The sequence below is a fragment of the Arachis hypogaea genome, chromosome 10 (genome assembly GCF_003086295.3).
Source record: "Arachis hypogaea cultivar Tifrunner chromosome 10, arahy.Tifrunner.gnm2.J5K5, whole genome shotgun sequence".
NCBI lineage: Eukaryota > Viridiplantae > Streptophyta > Magnoliopsida > Fabales > Fabaceae > Arachis > Arachis hypogaea.
The window spans coordinates 104,844,535-104,862,723 of NC_092045.1; the positions used below are offsets into that span (position 1 = coordinate 104,844,535).

The 18,189-nt window shown below is 34.9% G+C and overlaps 2 protein-coding genes across 2 annotated transcripts; both read right to left on the reverse strand.

Moving 5' to 3' along the window:
• Positions 1-5,230: 5,230 nt before the first annotated feature.
• Positions 5,231-8,302, reverse strand: LOC112717876 (protein FAR1-RELATED SEQUENCE 5-like). Its single transcript, XM_025769802.1, has 3 exons — positions 6,060-8,302; positions 5,715-5,820; positions 5,231-5,311 (listed from the first exon to the last, which is right to left on the reverse strand). The coding sequence occupies exons 1-3, from the start codon at positions 8,300-8,302 to the stop codon at positions 5,231-5,233; spliced, it is 2,430 nt and encodes an 809-aa protein (XP_025625587.1).
• A 2,145-nt stretch (positions 8,303-10,447) lies between these two features.
• LOC112716262 (UDP-arabinopyranose mutase 3-like) lies at positions 10,448-13,657 on the reverse strand. The gene is made up of 4 exons (XM_025768135.2): positions 13,063-13,657; positions 12,007-12,257; positions 11,766-11,934; positions 10,448-11,166 (listed from the first exon to the last, which is right to left on the reverse strand). The coding sequence occupies exons 1-4, from the start codon at positions 13,429-13,431 to the stop codon at positions 10,771-10,773; spliced, it is 1,185 nt and encodes a 394-aa protein (XP_025623920.1). The 5' UTR covers positions 13,432-13,657; the 3' UTR covers positions 10,448-10,770.
• Between the last annotated feature and the right edge of the window lie 4,532 nt (positions 13,658-18,189).

Genomic DNA, 18,189 nt, shown 5'->3' on the forward strand with positions numbered 1-18,189 from the left:
AGTGGTTCCGAATACCAGGTTGGTCGCATCCTAATCACAACTTCGTTTCATCGTTTTCATATAATCGTTTCTTATAATCGTTTCTTGTAATCGAACTGTCTTATAATCAGGGACGAATCTAAAAATTTTGATGCAGGAGCCAATTTATTTATGTAAAATTTTTATTATTTATCTGTATTATTTATTATATAGGAGTAATTTATGAATGATATTTATTTCCTTAGTTGCCATTTTTTTAACTTTTAAGGATTTCTGAAGAGAAAATATAGAAATTTCGATTGTAATTTTGTTTTCCATATGAGAATTACATATAAAAAATATTACAAATAGAAAAGTACTCTGTATTATTTACAAGAAACGAGTATCTAAAATAGAGAGTACGATGTTAAAACGAGATGATGTACGTTATTATATCTGTACAATTCAGCATATTGAAATTAATTTGAAAGAGTATAAAGGCCTGAATGTATGATATAAATTTGATTAAGTGAAATATTGAAGTAGATAACTAAAGCTTAAACCTATCACACAATTAAAAATAATTACGTATACGATCGCTAAATATTTATTTCTTTATCATTCACATACTTGATATATATACGTCTTCAAAATCTTGGGGGACAAGGACAGTACTCAACCCCGTTAGACCTGACCTTGCTTGTAATTGTTTATTTTGGTTTCAAAATGAATCTAGTTTGTTTATCGGCTGAGCTGTGTTATTGTGTTATCTATGTACAGTAAGGATGACGGTGACGCAATGGCAGGCAGCGCACAGGACAGGTCCGCCTTGTCGGTCGAAGTCAAATTAATCCAGAACCAGATAATGGAATTGAAGTCTATCGTGGCAAACCAGGGTCAATTCAATGAGTCTGTGATGGGAATGCTCAAACAAGCTCTGGATCCCAGGGTGGATTCTTCGGTCATTGGCAGTAACTCTCCACACGCAATGCAGTCAAACATGAAAGCTTTTCCAAAGGCTAGCATAACGACAAACGATGCAAAGAGGACAACCCATGCGTACAAGATGCGAAAGACTAGTACAAGAACCACTAGTAGAGAAGATCCTAATTATGTACCCACAGCTACACCACTGACAAGCTCGGACAACGGCTCCTTCCACTTTATTCGCCGTCACATCCGATCCAAATCATCTGGGAAGAAGGGGTCTAGAGGCATTTTGCGTAAGGGAAAAAGGATTCTGTTCGATTCGTCGACCGATAGGAATGAGGGTTTGAACAACGACAGGTCATATGTCACTACTAGCACAGATCGGATTATGTTAACCTCAGACCGCCCAAACTTCCTCCAGCAACGATGTATTGATCCTAGCCCATGGGCAAATGAGATTGGGCCCTTGGTTCCTGAGGTAAAATGCATCTCTACTAAATGTTTCTTTAAAACCAAGTCTCGTAGAGGAGTGGTCACATACCTCTGATCTCACACAAGTAATCTTTGAACCATTTTTTATCTAAGGGAATGCCGATGACGTTCGTCCCCACCAATGACATGAAGATTCTTGGAGTTGACTTAGCCACTGCAGCATATATATTCAGCCCAGTAATGGATCAAGAGTAAGTTTCCTTCCACCATACAACCTTGCAGCTTGTTAATCAAGTGGTGATGTTTTAAGAAATATTACTAAACCTACTTTTATTCTTGTAGGGAGTTGCTTGTTCCAAACGCACACTGCGCAATCACCAGGAGGGTGCTGAGGTCGCTAGAACCAGGAAAACAAGTCGTAGATGACGTAATTAACCTGTTAGCCTCAAATATTAAATTAATTTCCGCATGCAACACAATCTCGTTTGTCTTTTTCCATTAACTATGGTGCAGGTTCTGATTCTCGTGGTGTCAATGCTTAGAATGGAGACAACTGAGTTACACTGGTTTCTGCCAACAACCTTTGCGGTGAGTATATCGTTAATTATTGTGTATTGTTTTACAACTTTCTCATGGTTGACTTATCGGTCGTCCCCAAAGTTCATATTCTGTAACATGAACACTTCATGGGGTGTGCCATTTTTCGTTCACAGCAAATTGCAACAAGCAGAGGCCCGATTCCGCAGGCAACTTTAACAGCCATCGAGACAGCATTCATGGGCAAGGTCAACCGTGACTGCAAGGTAAGCCAACAGCAATTTTGTACTAATACCTGGCCTTGTCCACTCTGACGCTAAAATGGCTGACCAGGTATGTTAATCATGTATGACATCCACAGATATACTGTCCCATCTGGTGTGAGAATCACTGGTTTCTTGTGGTTGTCGACGTAGTTCGCCGGTAAGTAGTTTATCTTGATTCACTCAAGTCCGCAGATACAAGAGCAAAGCGTCGTAGAGAGATCAAGAAAGTGGTTAGCAAAACACACAGACTTTCCTTTGACTCCCATTTTATTGCTGCTACTTGATGTAAATTTTAAAAAAACCTAATTCTTTGAACAGACCACATTCCTAGAGGAGCTACTCGACCATGACAGGTGGTACGATGCACCTGAGAAGGGTCGAGAACTTGTCAGCGACTATGAAATTATCGAGCCAGTAGTAGTACAGCAAGATCCTTACAGGTACTTTTAGTTCTATGTTTTTTGAATTGTACTATTGTAGAAAATAAAATGAGTAGTCGACAGTGGTAATGAGTTGCGTTTCTAGTTTGCTTCATGAATGGCAGAAAGTATTAAATAATGAAGAGTTCATATGTTCCTATTTTTTATGCATTCACGTTTTTTCTGTCGACCACATTGGTTTTCCATCACACAGACCGTTCTAATAATTGCATTATTCTCTTGCAATTCGAATAAGTTATGTTCCTTTTGAAAGGTTTACGTTTCCACATATGTGAGAAGTTAATTTTTCCTGACTGAAAGGCAACCGATGTTTTATTGGGAATAAATGTTGTGGCTCATGTATTTTACAAGCAGCTTCTAGAAGTTTAATAGTTGAATTAAAGGTTTCAGATTCAGCTAAAGGATTTTACAGGTTAAAAATTTAGGCTAAAATATAATTAAAGAAAGTTGACTTGTATTAGTTTAAAAAACACATGCTTAGGTAAACTCATTCAAACTACACTACTTTCATGCAAGTATAGAGTACGCCTAACTGTTGTTCTACAACTTGTAAACTTTTTTTTGGAAATTATATCCATTCCTCTTGTTTAACTTTATTCATAAGTATTTTATTACTGTCTATATTAGCATGTCTATTCTAGCCAAATGGGCTCATTTAGGTTGTCCTCTTTTACCGGCGAACTAATTTGTGGTTCTATTTCTTTGCACTACTCCGCACATGCTAGCAACGATTGTGGGATGTTTGTTGCTCAATGGATGATAATGTATCATCTATGGGGTAATTATGACGTTGAGGTAAACCAATGTCACAACAAATCTGTTGTATATTCACCAACTGTTTAACACCAACATCTACAGAAAGTAACCGACTACAGCCGCATGCGCCTAGCTGTTGACATGTTGCTCAGATATCACAATGACAATCGGGAGAAGATCGTCAATGCTGCATTGGAGTATTGGAGGAACTTTGTTCCAATTCCTCAAACCCAGCTCTAAGGTCTGAATATGCCGATGTTCCGTTTATTTTGATCATGAACATGCCGATATTCCCTTTATTTTGATCATGCCCTTCGCTGTGCGACAACCCTATCAGAAATAGCTAACGTGAAAGGTATTTTTTGCCTTGTAATTCGGCACCAACCCTATCAGAAATAGCTAATGTGAAAGGTATTTTTTGCCCTCTAATTCGGCACCCATGGACTTCAACAGGTAGCTAGGAATAGAATTATTTTTTTGGTAAACACCCACACAAATAGCAGGGGTCAGTGTAAATATTTCTAGCACAAGTATTGATGTATTGGATAATTTTTTGTTCCAGTTCCTGACTTGTAATTAAACGCATTGATTATTGCATGGTTGTGCTCAAGGGTGACATGAAATTTAAATTTCTTTTAGTGTTGCCTGTAATCTATTATGTCCAATTCTAGAAACTGCATAACACATAACTACTACCGCTCGTGCAAAACTTGTACTCCAAAACGTTATCAATATTTAATATTGAAAGCATCTGTACTTTGCAGTAACCTTTTCATTTGAACTTGGTACTTTAGCGCAAATTTTGGAGTAAACAAGGCACTCATAGATACAACTTTCTTTTGCCACTGAAGTAGTTTAGGCAAATTATTTTATCCTATACTGGGCATTACCGGAAAGTTGAATATTTAAACTTATTTAGGTATGGAACCGGTGACTTAAATATGTAAGGTCTCTTTTGTGTTGACTCTTCATGTCTGGCAGGATTGGGTTTCTGTGGAGATCAATGTTACATACTTAGATGCTGCATATGCTCATGTTAGTATCTATCTATCTATCATCATTCATTTCTTATTATTAGCACCCTTTTCTTTTCTTTTATGTTCTTTTACGGGGAAACCAAAATGAAATTGGCCACTACAATATCAAACATTACAGTCCTAAATTTTCATCATTTTCACATGAAGTGGCCATAACCAGCTCCTTTTTGTGATTTCATAATTTATACATGTTGATTTATAGCATCATTTTCACATGAAGTGGCCATAACCAGCTCATCTTTGTGATTTCATAATTTATACATGTTGATTTATAGGAAAGATTTATTTTTGGGTATGTATAAATTCAGGAGCCAAAACTTATGCTAAAAAGATTTATTGGAATCTTGGATCTTATAAAAGGCCTAGTGTGTATTTTGTTTATCTATTCAGCTGACTCTATTTAGTTTTAAATAAGGTTCATGTGTTGTAGCTGCCTGTGCCTATACATTATACATTTTAGCCTTTTAAATACCGCTTATTTTAGGTTAGTGCCTACTGATGCAACTACAATATCAAACATTACAGTCCTAAATTTTCGATTAGTTACCCAGCAATACTTGACAGATTCATTGGTCCATAGAGGAACACACTGAAGTTGATGACTAATTTCTGCAGATATTCTTTATTTTTTTCAACACCATTTCTCAGTCCAATTGAGACAACTAAATATGCAATTAATCACTACAACAATGCCCCCCCTCCGGAAGCTAATTTGCCTTTCTGAAAAACACCTGTGGCAGTTAAAAATAAATGATAGTTGCAGATAAAAGTAGATAATTGTAGTATTACTGGAACTGCAAACACAAGCCCTTCACAGTCAAATTAGTAAAACTAGCAAAGGTGGCACTCATAAAATAGAAATTTGTTTTGTAGGTTAAGCAAAAAATTCAGCAAAATCCCTATCAAACAACACCAAATGCCTTTCCAAGTGAGCAGTGAACATTATCACTTTAACCTATACATGAACAATAAAACAATAAGACCATCGTAATTTAAAATTGTAGAGTAGGTAATCCTGGAACTCAAACAAATCAAATGTGAACCTTTACCCTGGGAACGAACAAGCAATTCATGAAGCATCACAATCTTTGCCTAACCATGAGATATTCTATTTAAACCCTGATAACAACCAAGCAATTCATGAAGCATCACAATCTTTGCATAACCATGAGAAATTCTATTTGAACTAAAGGTATCCTAGTAGGTCTTCAATAACATTAATGTCAAACATGAATCTCCCAACTGATTAAAAAATGCATCAAAACTCTACAGGTAAAATTTACAAATAAATTAATTAAAACTCAACATCCATGTGATGACATCTTCAACCGAAAGGACCACAACAAAATGGAACATACTTCATTTCCAACAACCCCACATTGATTGGCATTGTTGCAAATACTATGTATCCCGGCCCCTTTTCCTGCCACGGCTGTGGCTTCTCCTCGACCTGGAAACTGATTCCTGCAACAAAATCAACATGTTCTTTAATAGGGAAACATATGGCAATTTAAGAAGCAGCATGAACAAACTAAAAGTAAATGCACACTGTAGTCAATTTTAACTTATAATTTGATTATAAAATCTAAACTTCATAATTATGGAGCACAACATTGATGTCATTTATGAAGAAGAATCAAACCTCGTCCGCATTATCTTCATCTGCCAAACAGTTGCGGCGGTCATGACCGAACCCAAAGCACCTTCTGCAACGTCTCCCATTCTTCACATGAGTGCTGCCTCGAGAAGCACCCTTTGACCTTATGATATGAGGATTTCCAATGTCAATGTCATTTCCAGCAGGATGTGCCTGTCCACCCTTGTTGCCTATGTAGCACATGGACTCTAACTCGTTAGACGTCTTCGTGACTACATTGACCACTTCTTTGTAGGTTTCTGAACCCTGAGCTCCCAGGAAGCACATCTTCGAACAAGCAGCCCACAACGCACCGTACCTAACGCGGATTGCCCGGTCCGGATCTGACTGGACCTCTATTGTGCTAATTCTATCGGATTTGGCATTTTTACGCCACCTCTTGAGAACCAATCGATCAGGCAACTCTTCTACGTCCAGCTCTTTCAGAACGCAGAATATGTGACCACAAGGAATACCTACAGTATTCCACAACTTGCATGAACACTCGAACTTGTCAGAACCCCTATCATACAGCACCGCATGAACACGATGTGGCTTTCTAAACTTCCTTAGCATAAACTTCTCAGTGCTACCAAACCTATCCTTGTGCAGTACAATCATCCCACCAACACTCTCGATTTGTTTCTTTACCTCGAAGAATATTTCCCTTGTGTACAACTTACTAGCCGACCGCTCAAGAGACTCCAATCCGGTTGTCAGCACAGGATCAGTATACAATGACTTGTAATCCGCAATGAACTCGTTGTTGCGGTAATCTTTCACAACACGATCGAGGTTCTCTACCAGCTCAAGCAGGCAATTTCCAGATTTTATAAATTTCTTTAATGATGAGTTGATGCCCTCACATCTGGATGTTGTTCGCAAGCCTGCACAAAATTTGTCACACAAGTAAGCATGCGCCCACTGCTCCTTTTTCTCGTATGTGCTTGCAATCCAATCATTATCCTCCAACCCAAAGCTACGGACCACTTCTGCCCAGTAATCTTCAAATTCCTTAACATCAAAATGGCCATACACAGCTGTCTTGAATGCAGCACAGAAATCACTATCTTTTATTTTTTGAAGTGCATTCCGAGCAAGGTGCCAGCTACAGAGTCGATGGGTCGCGTTAGGGAACTCACTCCGAATCGCCTCCTTCATAGACTCGTCACCATCCGTGACAACAACTTTTGGCTCTTTACTCTGCATAACCTCCAAAAAATAGCCCAACAACCATTTATATGATGGAATCTTTTCATCCTCTAGCAAACCAAATCCAAACATAATAGTCTGCCTATGGTGGTTAGTACCAGAAAAAATAACCAAAGGCCTATTGTATAGATTCTTCTTGTAAGTAGAGTCAAATGCCAACACATCTCCGAAGCACTCATAATCATATTGCATGTGGCCGTCTGACCAAAAAAGATTACCTAGATGCTTCTCAGCGCAGTAAGAATATTTTACAACTGCTAACGGATCCATCTCAGTCTTACCCTTTAGATAACTAATTGCTGCCACAGCGTCCCCTTCAACAATGCGGGATTGCCGAACATCATCCATATAGTTATACAAATCCTTCCTGATAAAGTTGACATTCCGATATCCACCACACAAGTGAGCAAAGAACCCCATGATTTGAGTTGTCTGGAATCCAGCCTCATGCATGCTATGTATGTGAGCTTTGTCTCCATCAGTCAGCTTCCGATGCGGCGCCATTACGTTGGTGAAATCCGGTGGGGCCAAATCGTGATTATGATCCACAATAAACGTTTTCGTCCTCCACTTTCTAGAACTCATGTCCAAGTATACAACATACTTGGCATAACAATTGGTTCTTGTCTCTGCTTTATGAGCCCTCTTCCTATCGACCCTCTCATAGTGCTTCTTCTCACGCAAACCTTGTCGATTGCAATAAAAGAACTTCCGCACGATATTCCCTTCCTCATTTTTCACAGAATCACCCTTTCGTACAGCGAATCCAGTTGCCTTCGCAAAAGCCACATATGCTTTGTATACCTCTTCCACACTATTATACTCAGCTGATTCCAATGCGGCGGTAGTTAAAACCGCTGATCCCAATTCTTCGTCACCATATTCTGTGTCAGCCGCAACGTGTATTCCAGTTGGTACTGGCATGGAACCCTCATCACCAGCCACTGAACCATCTTCTCTATCCCCCGCTGCCGATTGAACTTCCTCTGTCTCTAGTGACCGTGCAGCACTTCCTTCATCATCATCTGTTGAGTCCGTGCTCCATCCATCAGTCCATTGGACGGAGAAATCAGAACTTCCTTCTCCATGGCTTTCCATCTCAAATTGGCAGCACTATGTAAAGAAATTCTCATTCTCAAAAAGGCTAACTATTAATACCAAAGACCAAGGACAAGATATCTGATTAGCAGAACGGCTAACAAGATAAATCGATAGCGGAATTAAATTAAATACTACAATTAAATTAAACACAATCAACAAGACAAAAACAACATGTAGGATATTTGCTACGAAAGAACATGATAACATGGTGCGGTGAATTAAATTAATAACTGGCAACACCACAAAAGCACTATGCACCATCATGGCTAACAAGGAAGATGATAAATTCCTCCATTGAATTAAACTAATTAATTTAAATTAACCATAATGGCTAAGAATAAAGGTGAACTTATTTGCTACAATAAACTAATTACAATCCACACCACAAAAAAAGTATGCAGGTCACGAAGTTAGTGCAAATGCTCTCCACACTGAGCAATTCTTCTTGGGATTTAACTGGGTATTTAAGTCGGCAACATGCAGATTCATCGTCAATCATACAAGAGACGAATGTGATGTAAAGAATAAAACAAATCAAAAGTTACACTTACCTCAGATCAAAGGCAGCTTCGGCGTCGATAGCCACCCACACGGCGGCGAATGTCGCGGACCTGGAACGACGCAGTAGTGGCTGAATCTTCTACTGTACCAAATGCGCCCGAACCACAAGATGATCAACAACTAGAATCCTCCCCCGAAACAACCGGGGGCTGACTCATGAAACCACCGGTTAATAACTCACCGCCAACAATGGTCCAAGTTGACCGCAACATGAACTCTGGGTGATGGTCGCCGTCCACAGCAAAGCTTTCAAACTCAAGCGTGAAGAGCTTTTTGGTCATTTAGGTTTTTTTGGGTAACTTTTTGAAATTCCTAATTGGCCCTTCCCCTAAATCTAATTAACTCTCAAGATAATATTCCTAATTTACCATCTAAATTTTTTACCTTGTATAATTACCTAAGTTACTATGGTCAGCAAAGTCAAACAAACCTTTGGGTTTCTACTTACTAAGCCACATGCCAGCATTTATAATAAGAGTATTTTATAAGAGTATTTTAGTCATTTTTATAATAGGAATATTGTAATTATTTTTATAAAAAAATATTAATTTAGAGCGGTTCAAGATATAATTTATCAATTTTTTTGTCCAAATCAATTTATCTGATATAATTTTGATAAAAATAACATAGTTTAATAAATTATATGTATTAAATTTTAATTATCTAAAAATATCTTAAAAAATATTTTAAGTATTTTTATCTAAGTAACTCTTTTATATTTAATATTAAAATTATCTTTTTGACGAATTTCTTTATGAAATTTGATAAGAGCAATGCTAGGGGCCAGCAATTTTTGTGATTGTTAGCCATCAACTAACCATCAATAATGATTTGATGGTGTGAGATTGGTATGAGATTTCATCCAATAGCTCACTTTCCTCTACTGGTTGCATACTGACCAAAATTCAATAAGACTGCTGGCCCTAGACTTTTCCATTTGATGATTAAAAAGGAAAAAACAAGCTCCATTACGCCCTTTTTCTCATTGTCATCTTCAATCAGTCTCCATCATCTCAAGTCATCTCTTGATCTCTTCCCTACTTCCTTTCCCTATTTTTGTTCCTCTCAAGTCACTGTATTGCCGCTGGAGCTACCCACCGCGTCACTAAACTCTTTGCAATTTCTTCTTGCATTTTTTCTATCCATTCCCTCCACGCTGTTTGGCTCTCCCTCTTTTTTTCTTGTCGCACCACTCGCAACTTTTCTATGCGTTTTCAGTAGCACCGCCCGCATCTCTCCTCCTTTCCCCTCCTTCTTCATTATGAAGTCGCCGATGTGCTGTCCCTTCGTCACAATTTTTTGTATTGTGCCGCTGTCTTAGTGATGTCCCATTGAAACAAAACAAATAGTATTTTTATTATTTAAAAAATTATAGTGATGTTTAAAATGATGATTTTAACACTAAATATAACGTTAAAGATAAATTTAAAACAAAAAAAAGTTAGGACAATTCCAATTACGACTTTAAATTTTAGAGATTAAACCAATACTTATTCTTAGAATTTAAAAGCAACTCACATTTAAAATTAAACACCACAAAACAATAACAAAGATTAATCTAATTAACAAGAAGGTCAAAAATTGAAAATAATATGATCAATCTCCCTTACATATTTCAAAGTTAACATAGTCTCACAACAACAACAATAATATATAATAAGCTACATGATTCCAATTTCACCCTCGAAGACAAATACATATTGAAAATTAAATATCAGACCACCCAGATCTTCTTCTTCTTATTGTTATTATTCTAGGAACATTAAAACAAAAAGAAAGTAAAATGATTTACTAAGAGCCATGCATATATCCTCATATATCCATTATTATTGTGCCTATAGAGCCGCAAGAAATTAAATGACAAATTAAAGCATATAACAATTCATTGATGATTATCGTAGTGACTATGCTGAACCATTAGACAAGATTATTGCAGCATCATCATCATGAAGCGGAAGTGAAAGTGAAAGCACTCGTGATTGTGATTGTGATTGTGGTGATGGTGGGTTGAGTTCATCCCAGCACTGAATCCACGTGACCATTGCATCTGAAAGTTTGTTGAAGTAATCATCAACTTTGCCAAGCTTGTCCCTTACTTGCTTTGAGAGTTCTATGTAGCACTTCTGCGCCGTATCGCATTCCTTCGAAAGCGATACGGATTGGAAGAATGGGATCAACTCTTCTTGCCAAAAGATTCCCTTCAACTCCCTCTTGAGGTTCAAGAATGCATTGCTTGCTTTGCTGTGCCATATGTATGGAACACCCGTCTTCACCCCTAATCCCAAATGATCACTTATCACCTGCATTCCTCCAATCCATACAACCAATATATTTGATAAAAATAATTAAATCTAAAATACGAGTGAATATCCAACCGTTTTATGATAATTTTTTTCAAAAACTACGAGTCTCCAAACAAAAAAATATTCTTTCTAACTATTGATATTTAACTTTATGAGATTGGTTAGTCTCTGTGTTAATGATCTCTTTTCAAAATATATTAATAACTAACATATTTTTTATTTAATTTTTATAAGTAAAAATAATTTAAAAATTACTAATATTTCTTAATTTTACACAATAAATTTAGTTAATATATTTGAAAAAGATAATAAAAAATAAAAACTAAATGACCTTGATAATTATCTTTAAAAAATAACGAAATTCTCACCGAAAAAAATTTATTAATTTTAGTTGATTTTTAATGGACAAATCAACAGTTTAATATATTATATAGACTTATTTCACTAATATATATAAAAAATATTGACAGAAGTGCTAATTAATTTTATAAAAATAAATATCAGGAGATTAAAAATGATATTTTTTTTATTAAAAACTTGGCTATTTTTCGAGATAATTGTGAGAGATTAAAAATTTTTCTCTCTAAAATACATACCTTGACACACCAACCAGCCCACATAGAAGCATAGCGTCCAGCGGGCTGAGAATCTCCCATAAGGCCGAAGTACATGGCAGGCCCAATTAATTCACGGTTGAATGCCAAATTCATACCACTCATTGGGAACAGCGCCCCCTTTGGAGTTGTCATCACTGCATCTACGTACCTGTCATAGTCATCATCAAAATCATCACATTATATTTATACATAATAATATTAATTTACTAAAAAAATGAACCTTTTGTTTCTGTCGAGAGGCTTGACAAGGTGAGTTGGGGCATCATAATCAGCAATGTTGAGCCAGAGGCCATGAGAGACTGCAGTTGGAACACCTTCACGGAGACTAAATGGGTATCCACGAACAAAATCTGCTCCTTCTCTGTACGGATCATACAATGTGTTGAAGAAATATGGTGTTGATGGTGTCACAAGGTTCTTTATGTGCTGCTCCAGGGCATTTATGTCCTTTCCTGATGGATCTTTAGCAACCTATACATATTACATATGCATGCATCAAATTCACCACCATTCGAAGTGTTTAAGTAATAAAACATGGAAACAATTATATACATATATACAACCCTGAAATTAGTTATAAATATATATTATTTAATTTATTTTTAATTTATATTTTTTATTTTAACATATATCTTATAGTTAATAACTGATATTAGTGTAAACCGAATGTTACCCTTATATATATTTTTTATAGTTCTTGGGTCTTTCAAAAATCGATTAATAAGAAATCAACATGTTCATATCGTATCCGCTTTTAATTGCCAGTTAGAATAATATAGCTCCAGACTTCTATATAGCTAGGTGTAATAATTCATATTAAGAAAATTGTAGACAAAGTTGATATGGTATAGAAATTCTAAAAATATTTTAATACAAATTAAGTATAGAATTCAATTAGAGAATTAATTTTTGTTAGCAAATATCAGCTAATTTTGTGACATTATTTTTATTTTAAATTATAAAATCTAAATTATAAATCTTTCAAAAAATAAAAATTAAAAATATTTTTCTAATAAAAAGCTAATTAATATTAACTAATTAAAAGTTAGTTTTTTTTTTTTACTTATTCTTAATTATATATAGAAGGTGAAAATCAAATGTATTTATTAACTTCGTAATTTAAGAAAAACAAAAAAAAATTGTTTAGAAGTTAAAAGGATGTTTAAAATAAAGCATGGATTAAGAGGAAATTTGATTTTTCCTATAACTTAAGAAACAATAGTAATTAACAAAGCTTCTTAAAAATTTGAGTTGGTGGGGATATATATAGACTCACAAAGCAATCATCTTCAATGGTGAAAATGTACTTCTTCTTGGAAACCAAGAAACCAAAGCAACGGCAAGCAGAGTCTTTGATGGAGATACAAGATGCCTTGGATCCCAAGATTCTGTTAATATCATTTCGGTTGTAAAGCTCGTAGTTAAATCCTTGAGGCACCTTAATGACCTTGGAAGGGTCGCCGTCTTGGACGATGATGAGGTGGTAGGGCTCAAAAAAGGCCCTCCACTTCTCCAAAAAATCCACATTCCTTATAGTCGGAATCACGATGTCCACCTCATCCTTCAGGGTCGAGGGGGGCGGCGAAGATGGTGGTGGTGTTGGTTCGAACATTGTTGTGGTTTCAATGGGTGAGAGTGAAAACATTGTTGAACTTGGGAGGAGGATGGTGTTGTTTTTGTTTAATGTTTTGTTGTGGTGGTGGATTTGAGGAGGCTTTTGTTTTTATTTTGAAGCATTGGGGACTTTGTGATTTCTTGTGAGACAAGAATTACTAAGAAAACAAACTTGTGAAACAATGTTTTTCACTTTTTCTTTTATTAAAATTCTCTTCTTGTAGTTTTGATTTGGACATCAATTATTTGTGAGTCTTGTTGATCTCTTTTTTTTTTTTATATGAACTTAAGAAATGTCTAAATTGAACATCAAACTTAATGTGTAAATAATATCATTTAAAATATTATTTGCACATTAAAAAATTAGTATATTTTTAAATACTATCTTATCGTGGTTAAGTTTAATTTTTTATTTTTGTTTCTCTCTAAAAATCCACTTCAATACTTTTGGAGCTATTTTTATAAATCCAAATAAGAGACCAAAGATTAAAGTTCATTTTGTATTGTAAAAAGGGAACGAACATATTTTTTTGCTTGCACACTTTACTCTAGTATATTAAGTAATATTTGTCAAAATAGGAAAAAGATCAATTATTTTTAAAACAATATTTTTTTAAATTAAATTTTTAATATATCATATTGAAGATATTTTTTATATTATTATTATTATTAAAAATACCTAATAAAAAATAAAAATGGCTTTTTTAACATATTAAACACTTTATTTATTTATTTTTTTTTACTCAATAGATTGGACAACCCTAATTCTAAATTATACACTCACACACACTAACCTAACTACTAACCACTGCTAGAATTTGAATTTGTGTGACTTTAATTTGAGGCAAATACTTTTACCACTGAAACACATGCCTCAGCCATAGCACTTTATTTATTTGAGCTCGTGCACTCAAGTCGAAGACGGGTTTGAGTTATTATATTATATGTAACCAAGTTAGTGACAGAATACAAGGCCCAAGGGCATAATTGAGATCCATCAATTTTTATATATATACATTTTGTTGATCTAAATTACAAATTGAGGCTGAATTTTTTTTTATATGAAAAGAAATATAGAGTTTGATGTTAAAATAAATGTGTATAAAGTAATTATATTAATATAGTATCAGTAGAAAATGTAGGTAGTAATTTGTTTTTTTTTGTTTTTGAATTTAAAGTCCGTAAAATACAGGTTCTGTTTGGTGTTTTTATTTTTTTATTTTAAAATAATAAAATGCAGGTTGTATTTTATATTAGTTAAATTTTTTTTATTAAAAACTGCAAAATGCAGTTTACATTTTATTTAAAACAAAATATTTTAATGAGAGTCTTGCTTATAAATACCATTATCAATTTTTTAATTTGTTTTTGCAACTCTAAGCTCCATTTTTTTAGCTTTTATATTTGTGAGTTTTTTTTACAGTTAGTAGTGTCAAAAAAATTAGGTGAGGTGAAGTTGAGATTATAGAAGGTATTGTAAATTTGCGGAGATATATTATAATGGTGAGATTATACTAAATATACATAAAGGAGTGACTTTTATTTGTGAATGTCCATTTTCCTTTACTATTCCATGCACAGTGAATTTTGTAGAGTTCTAAAATGGTTTTTGTGAGAACATACAAAGTCACATTTCAAAATACGCCTGTGGTTCATTCACCTGGCTTCTGCATGCGCAACTCTATTTGACAACCGTAGATAATTTCTGTACTGCTGCGTGTACCACTTATAGTACATTAGAAGAGGATGGAAATTAACAATTTCGTCCCCTAGCTACAGTGTATTATAGGGGTCAAAAATCCACATGTTAACCCAATCCTTGTTCCTGTCGCTCCGGTCATAATTCTGTGTGCCGGTCAACGCCTACAATAAGCATCACCAATATGAAATGGTTCCTCCTGTCGAAGTTGTTCAAACCGGAATTGGCGTCTTACTCAGTCTGTTGGGTGCCACTCTATACACTCAAATGACAATGGAGACTTTCTAGAGCACACTACCAAAATTACGGATAGGTCGTCAGAAACAACCGTTCTCATATATGGCCGCCATATAAACTAGACAATAGTAAATACAACGACGATAAGTTATATTATTAGACATAATAAACTTCTTAACAAAAATTGTTAAAACGTACATCGTTAACTCACATGTCATCTAGTTGTTGTCTAAAGTGCACTGTAGACTTTCGCGTATATCTCGTTAGCCGGCGCCAATGACTCCACCTAAATAAGTTTATAATGGTTATAATCAACATAATAACAATAATAATAACAATAATATTAAAACAATAGTAAAAATAATAATGACGATAACCATTATCGTTGCGCAAGTGAAACACCAACAACGACAAGTCATTGCGAGAAATAGGTGCTAAAGAGCGCATTCGCTCTTACGCCCAAACAAAAAGCAGGATAAGAGGGCCATCCATCTATTTACAGTTGTATCGTGATGCACGACACAACGACCTGTACAGATGTGCCAGACTAGCTGCCCTACAACTATAGAGTCGAATGCGGTGGAAATCTCGAAGAAAAGATAAAAACTTCGAGTTTACAGAATTCATTGACTTGTCTGGAAATACAACCGTTCTAAGCATGCAGAAAATGTAAGCCCAGACATACCACTCGATCGACTCTTATGTGTCTAACGGTTTGATGTCTCTGCATCGCCGAACCCATGCAAGGTTTACCTTCCCCAATATAAAAGGTCCAGACCGGGGGGCCTACCAAAAATAGCTAGCAGTTTTTCACCAAGAACTCTTGATTGCTGTCCGTTACTCCATTTTACCCGTTACGGGCTCTCTAATAATCAGGAGGCCAAGTATATGTATCACGTTTTTTAGTGTTATAGTCACTTTACTGATTGAAAGATAAAATGAATGTGTTTTAGACTTCCATTGTTCCACAAAAGCACTCAACAGTGCGGATGTCCTTTCATTTCGTCTATTTGTGAAATGTGGTGGAACCTAGTTGATACTAAGACCGTTGCAGTTCTCTTATTATAAGTTTCTAGCGAATCAATTTTTTTGGACAATGAATTTTTGATAACCTGCAAAAAAAAAAATATATATATATATATATATTAGTACTATAATAATAATAATAATAATAATAATAATAATAATAATAATAATAATAATAGCAAGAGTAATGATAATAACAATTAATAACACATATTAAAAAATGAATATAAAAATAATAATAATAGTCGTACATATTTATTCAACTATATATTAATAATAACAATATATTAATAATAGTTCTAATTAGTATTAATAATAGCAATTAATAATAATAACAGTAAAAGTAACAATAATAATAATTAATAATATATTAAAAAATTATAATAATAAGAATATAATAATGATATAATAATAATATATTATTATTACATTATCTCGAATAATAATATATTAATAAATTATTATTAATAATATATTAATAAGGGTAAATATCTTTTTTGGTTTCTGACCTTTTATTTGTGGGACGACGCACATCTTAATCATACGTAAACCTCAATCAGAATTCATTAAAAAAATGGATAGATCGACTCATGCTACCGAATGACAAAAGGTTGCCGCTGACGTATCAAGTAATAGTGCCACGTTGTACTCCCAAATAGTTGCAAGGACTAAAAATTTCCTCCATATCCCTTCATCTTCTTCCTTTTCCTCCTCCTCCGGTTCTTCTTCCTCTTTTTTTTTTTAAATTATAACCTATAATATAGCCAAGCTCACCATACCCTTGTGATTAACATTGTTGAGTTAAGAAATTAACTAAATTAATTTGACGATAACAAACATTATTTTTAGTGGGTTAAACACCCAATTAGTCTTTAATTGAATTTGATTAAGTATTGCAGGCCAAAGAAAAACAAAGTAGCAGCCCAATAGGATGGAAAATAAAACCAAAGCTGGTGGGCTGTCAAAACAAGAAAGCCCAAAGAAAACAAAGCAAGGAATTCAAATGGACTGAATTTGAAAAGGACCAATCCAAGCCCGATTTCATCTCTCAAGCAAATTCTTCCAAAATTGCTTTCACCAAAAGCAACGTTCACCTTTTTTTTCATTTCGGATAGAACACAGAGAAGAGAGAGAGAAAGCTTAGTTTCTAAGCCATTCACCAAAGAAGAAAAAAAGAGAATGTTTAAGCAAGAAAAGTTGAGGTCTAATCACCCAAATCAAACCACATCAAGCTAATGCAGAAGTTAAAGGTAACTTATTTCCTCATGCATGCATTGTGCTTTCTTCTCCTCTTCCCCAACTCTCTGCCAGTCCAATTTGGGATAAATGGAGAAAGTGATCTCTGTTAACAATTGCTGTAATTAAAAGCCAAGATTATTTTTTGGAGACCAAATAGTATCTCAAGGGTTCAGATATGGGAAAATAATTTTTCCTTGCCGTCCTGAGGCTTTCGGTCAAGAAAGAAGGTCAGAACCAAAGTTCATAATTTCAGGATTAGTGAAAGAAAGTGAAAAACTAAGTTGGTGTAGCACACATTTCAAGGAGTTGACTTGGAAGGGAGCACCTCAACAACATGCAAGGTGATACAAAAAGGAAAATTTTGTTTCTGCTGAAGCAATGAGAGATAACCAGTGTTTTGAGATTTATGTTATGAGGAGAGTTCTCTAAAGAAGTTCATCAACTTGGACAGTGCTTCCTAGTCAAAGGAGCATTCCGTCAGAATGAGAAACTAAATCAGAGGCAAGCAAATCTGGTTCATCACATAGCAAAAAGGCTGTTGAAGCATCAATCTCCTTCATGTTTTACAGATTGTAATTTTCTTTTTAA

Bases quoted from the DNA above. Each gene is read 5' to 3' on its own strand.
- LOC112716262 (XM_025768135.2), bottom strand. From the start codon at position 13,431: ATGTTTTCACTCTCACCCATTGAAACCACAACAATGTTCGAACCAACA. The intron at 12,258-13,062 runs GTGAGTCTATAT...TAATATGTATAG, and splicing joins CCATTGAAGATGATTGCTTT to GTTGCTAAAGATCCATCAGG. The intron at 11,935-12,006 runs GTTCATTTTTTT...TGACTATGACAG, and splicing joins CCTCTCGACAGAAACAAAAG to GTACGTAGATGCAGTGATGA.
- LOC112717876 (XM_025769802.1), bottom strand. From the start codon at position 8,302: ATGGAAAGCCATGGAGAAGGAAGTTCTGATTTCTCCGTCCAATGGACT. The intron at 5,821-6,059 runs GTGCTTTGGGTT...ATTTTGTTGCAG, and splicing joins AATGGGAGACGTTGCAGAAG to GAATCAGTTTCCAGGTCGAG. The intron at 5,312-5,714 runs GTATGTTCCATT...GTTCATGTATAG, and splicing joins GTGGGGTTGTTGGAAATGAA to GTTAAAGTGATAATGTTCAC.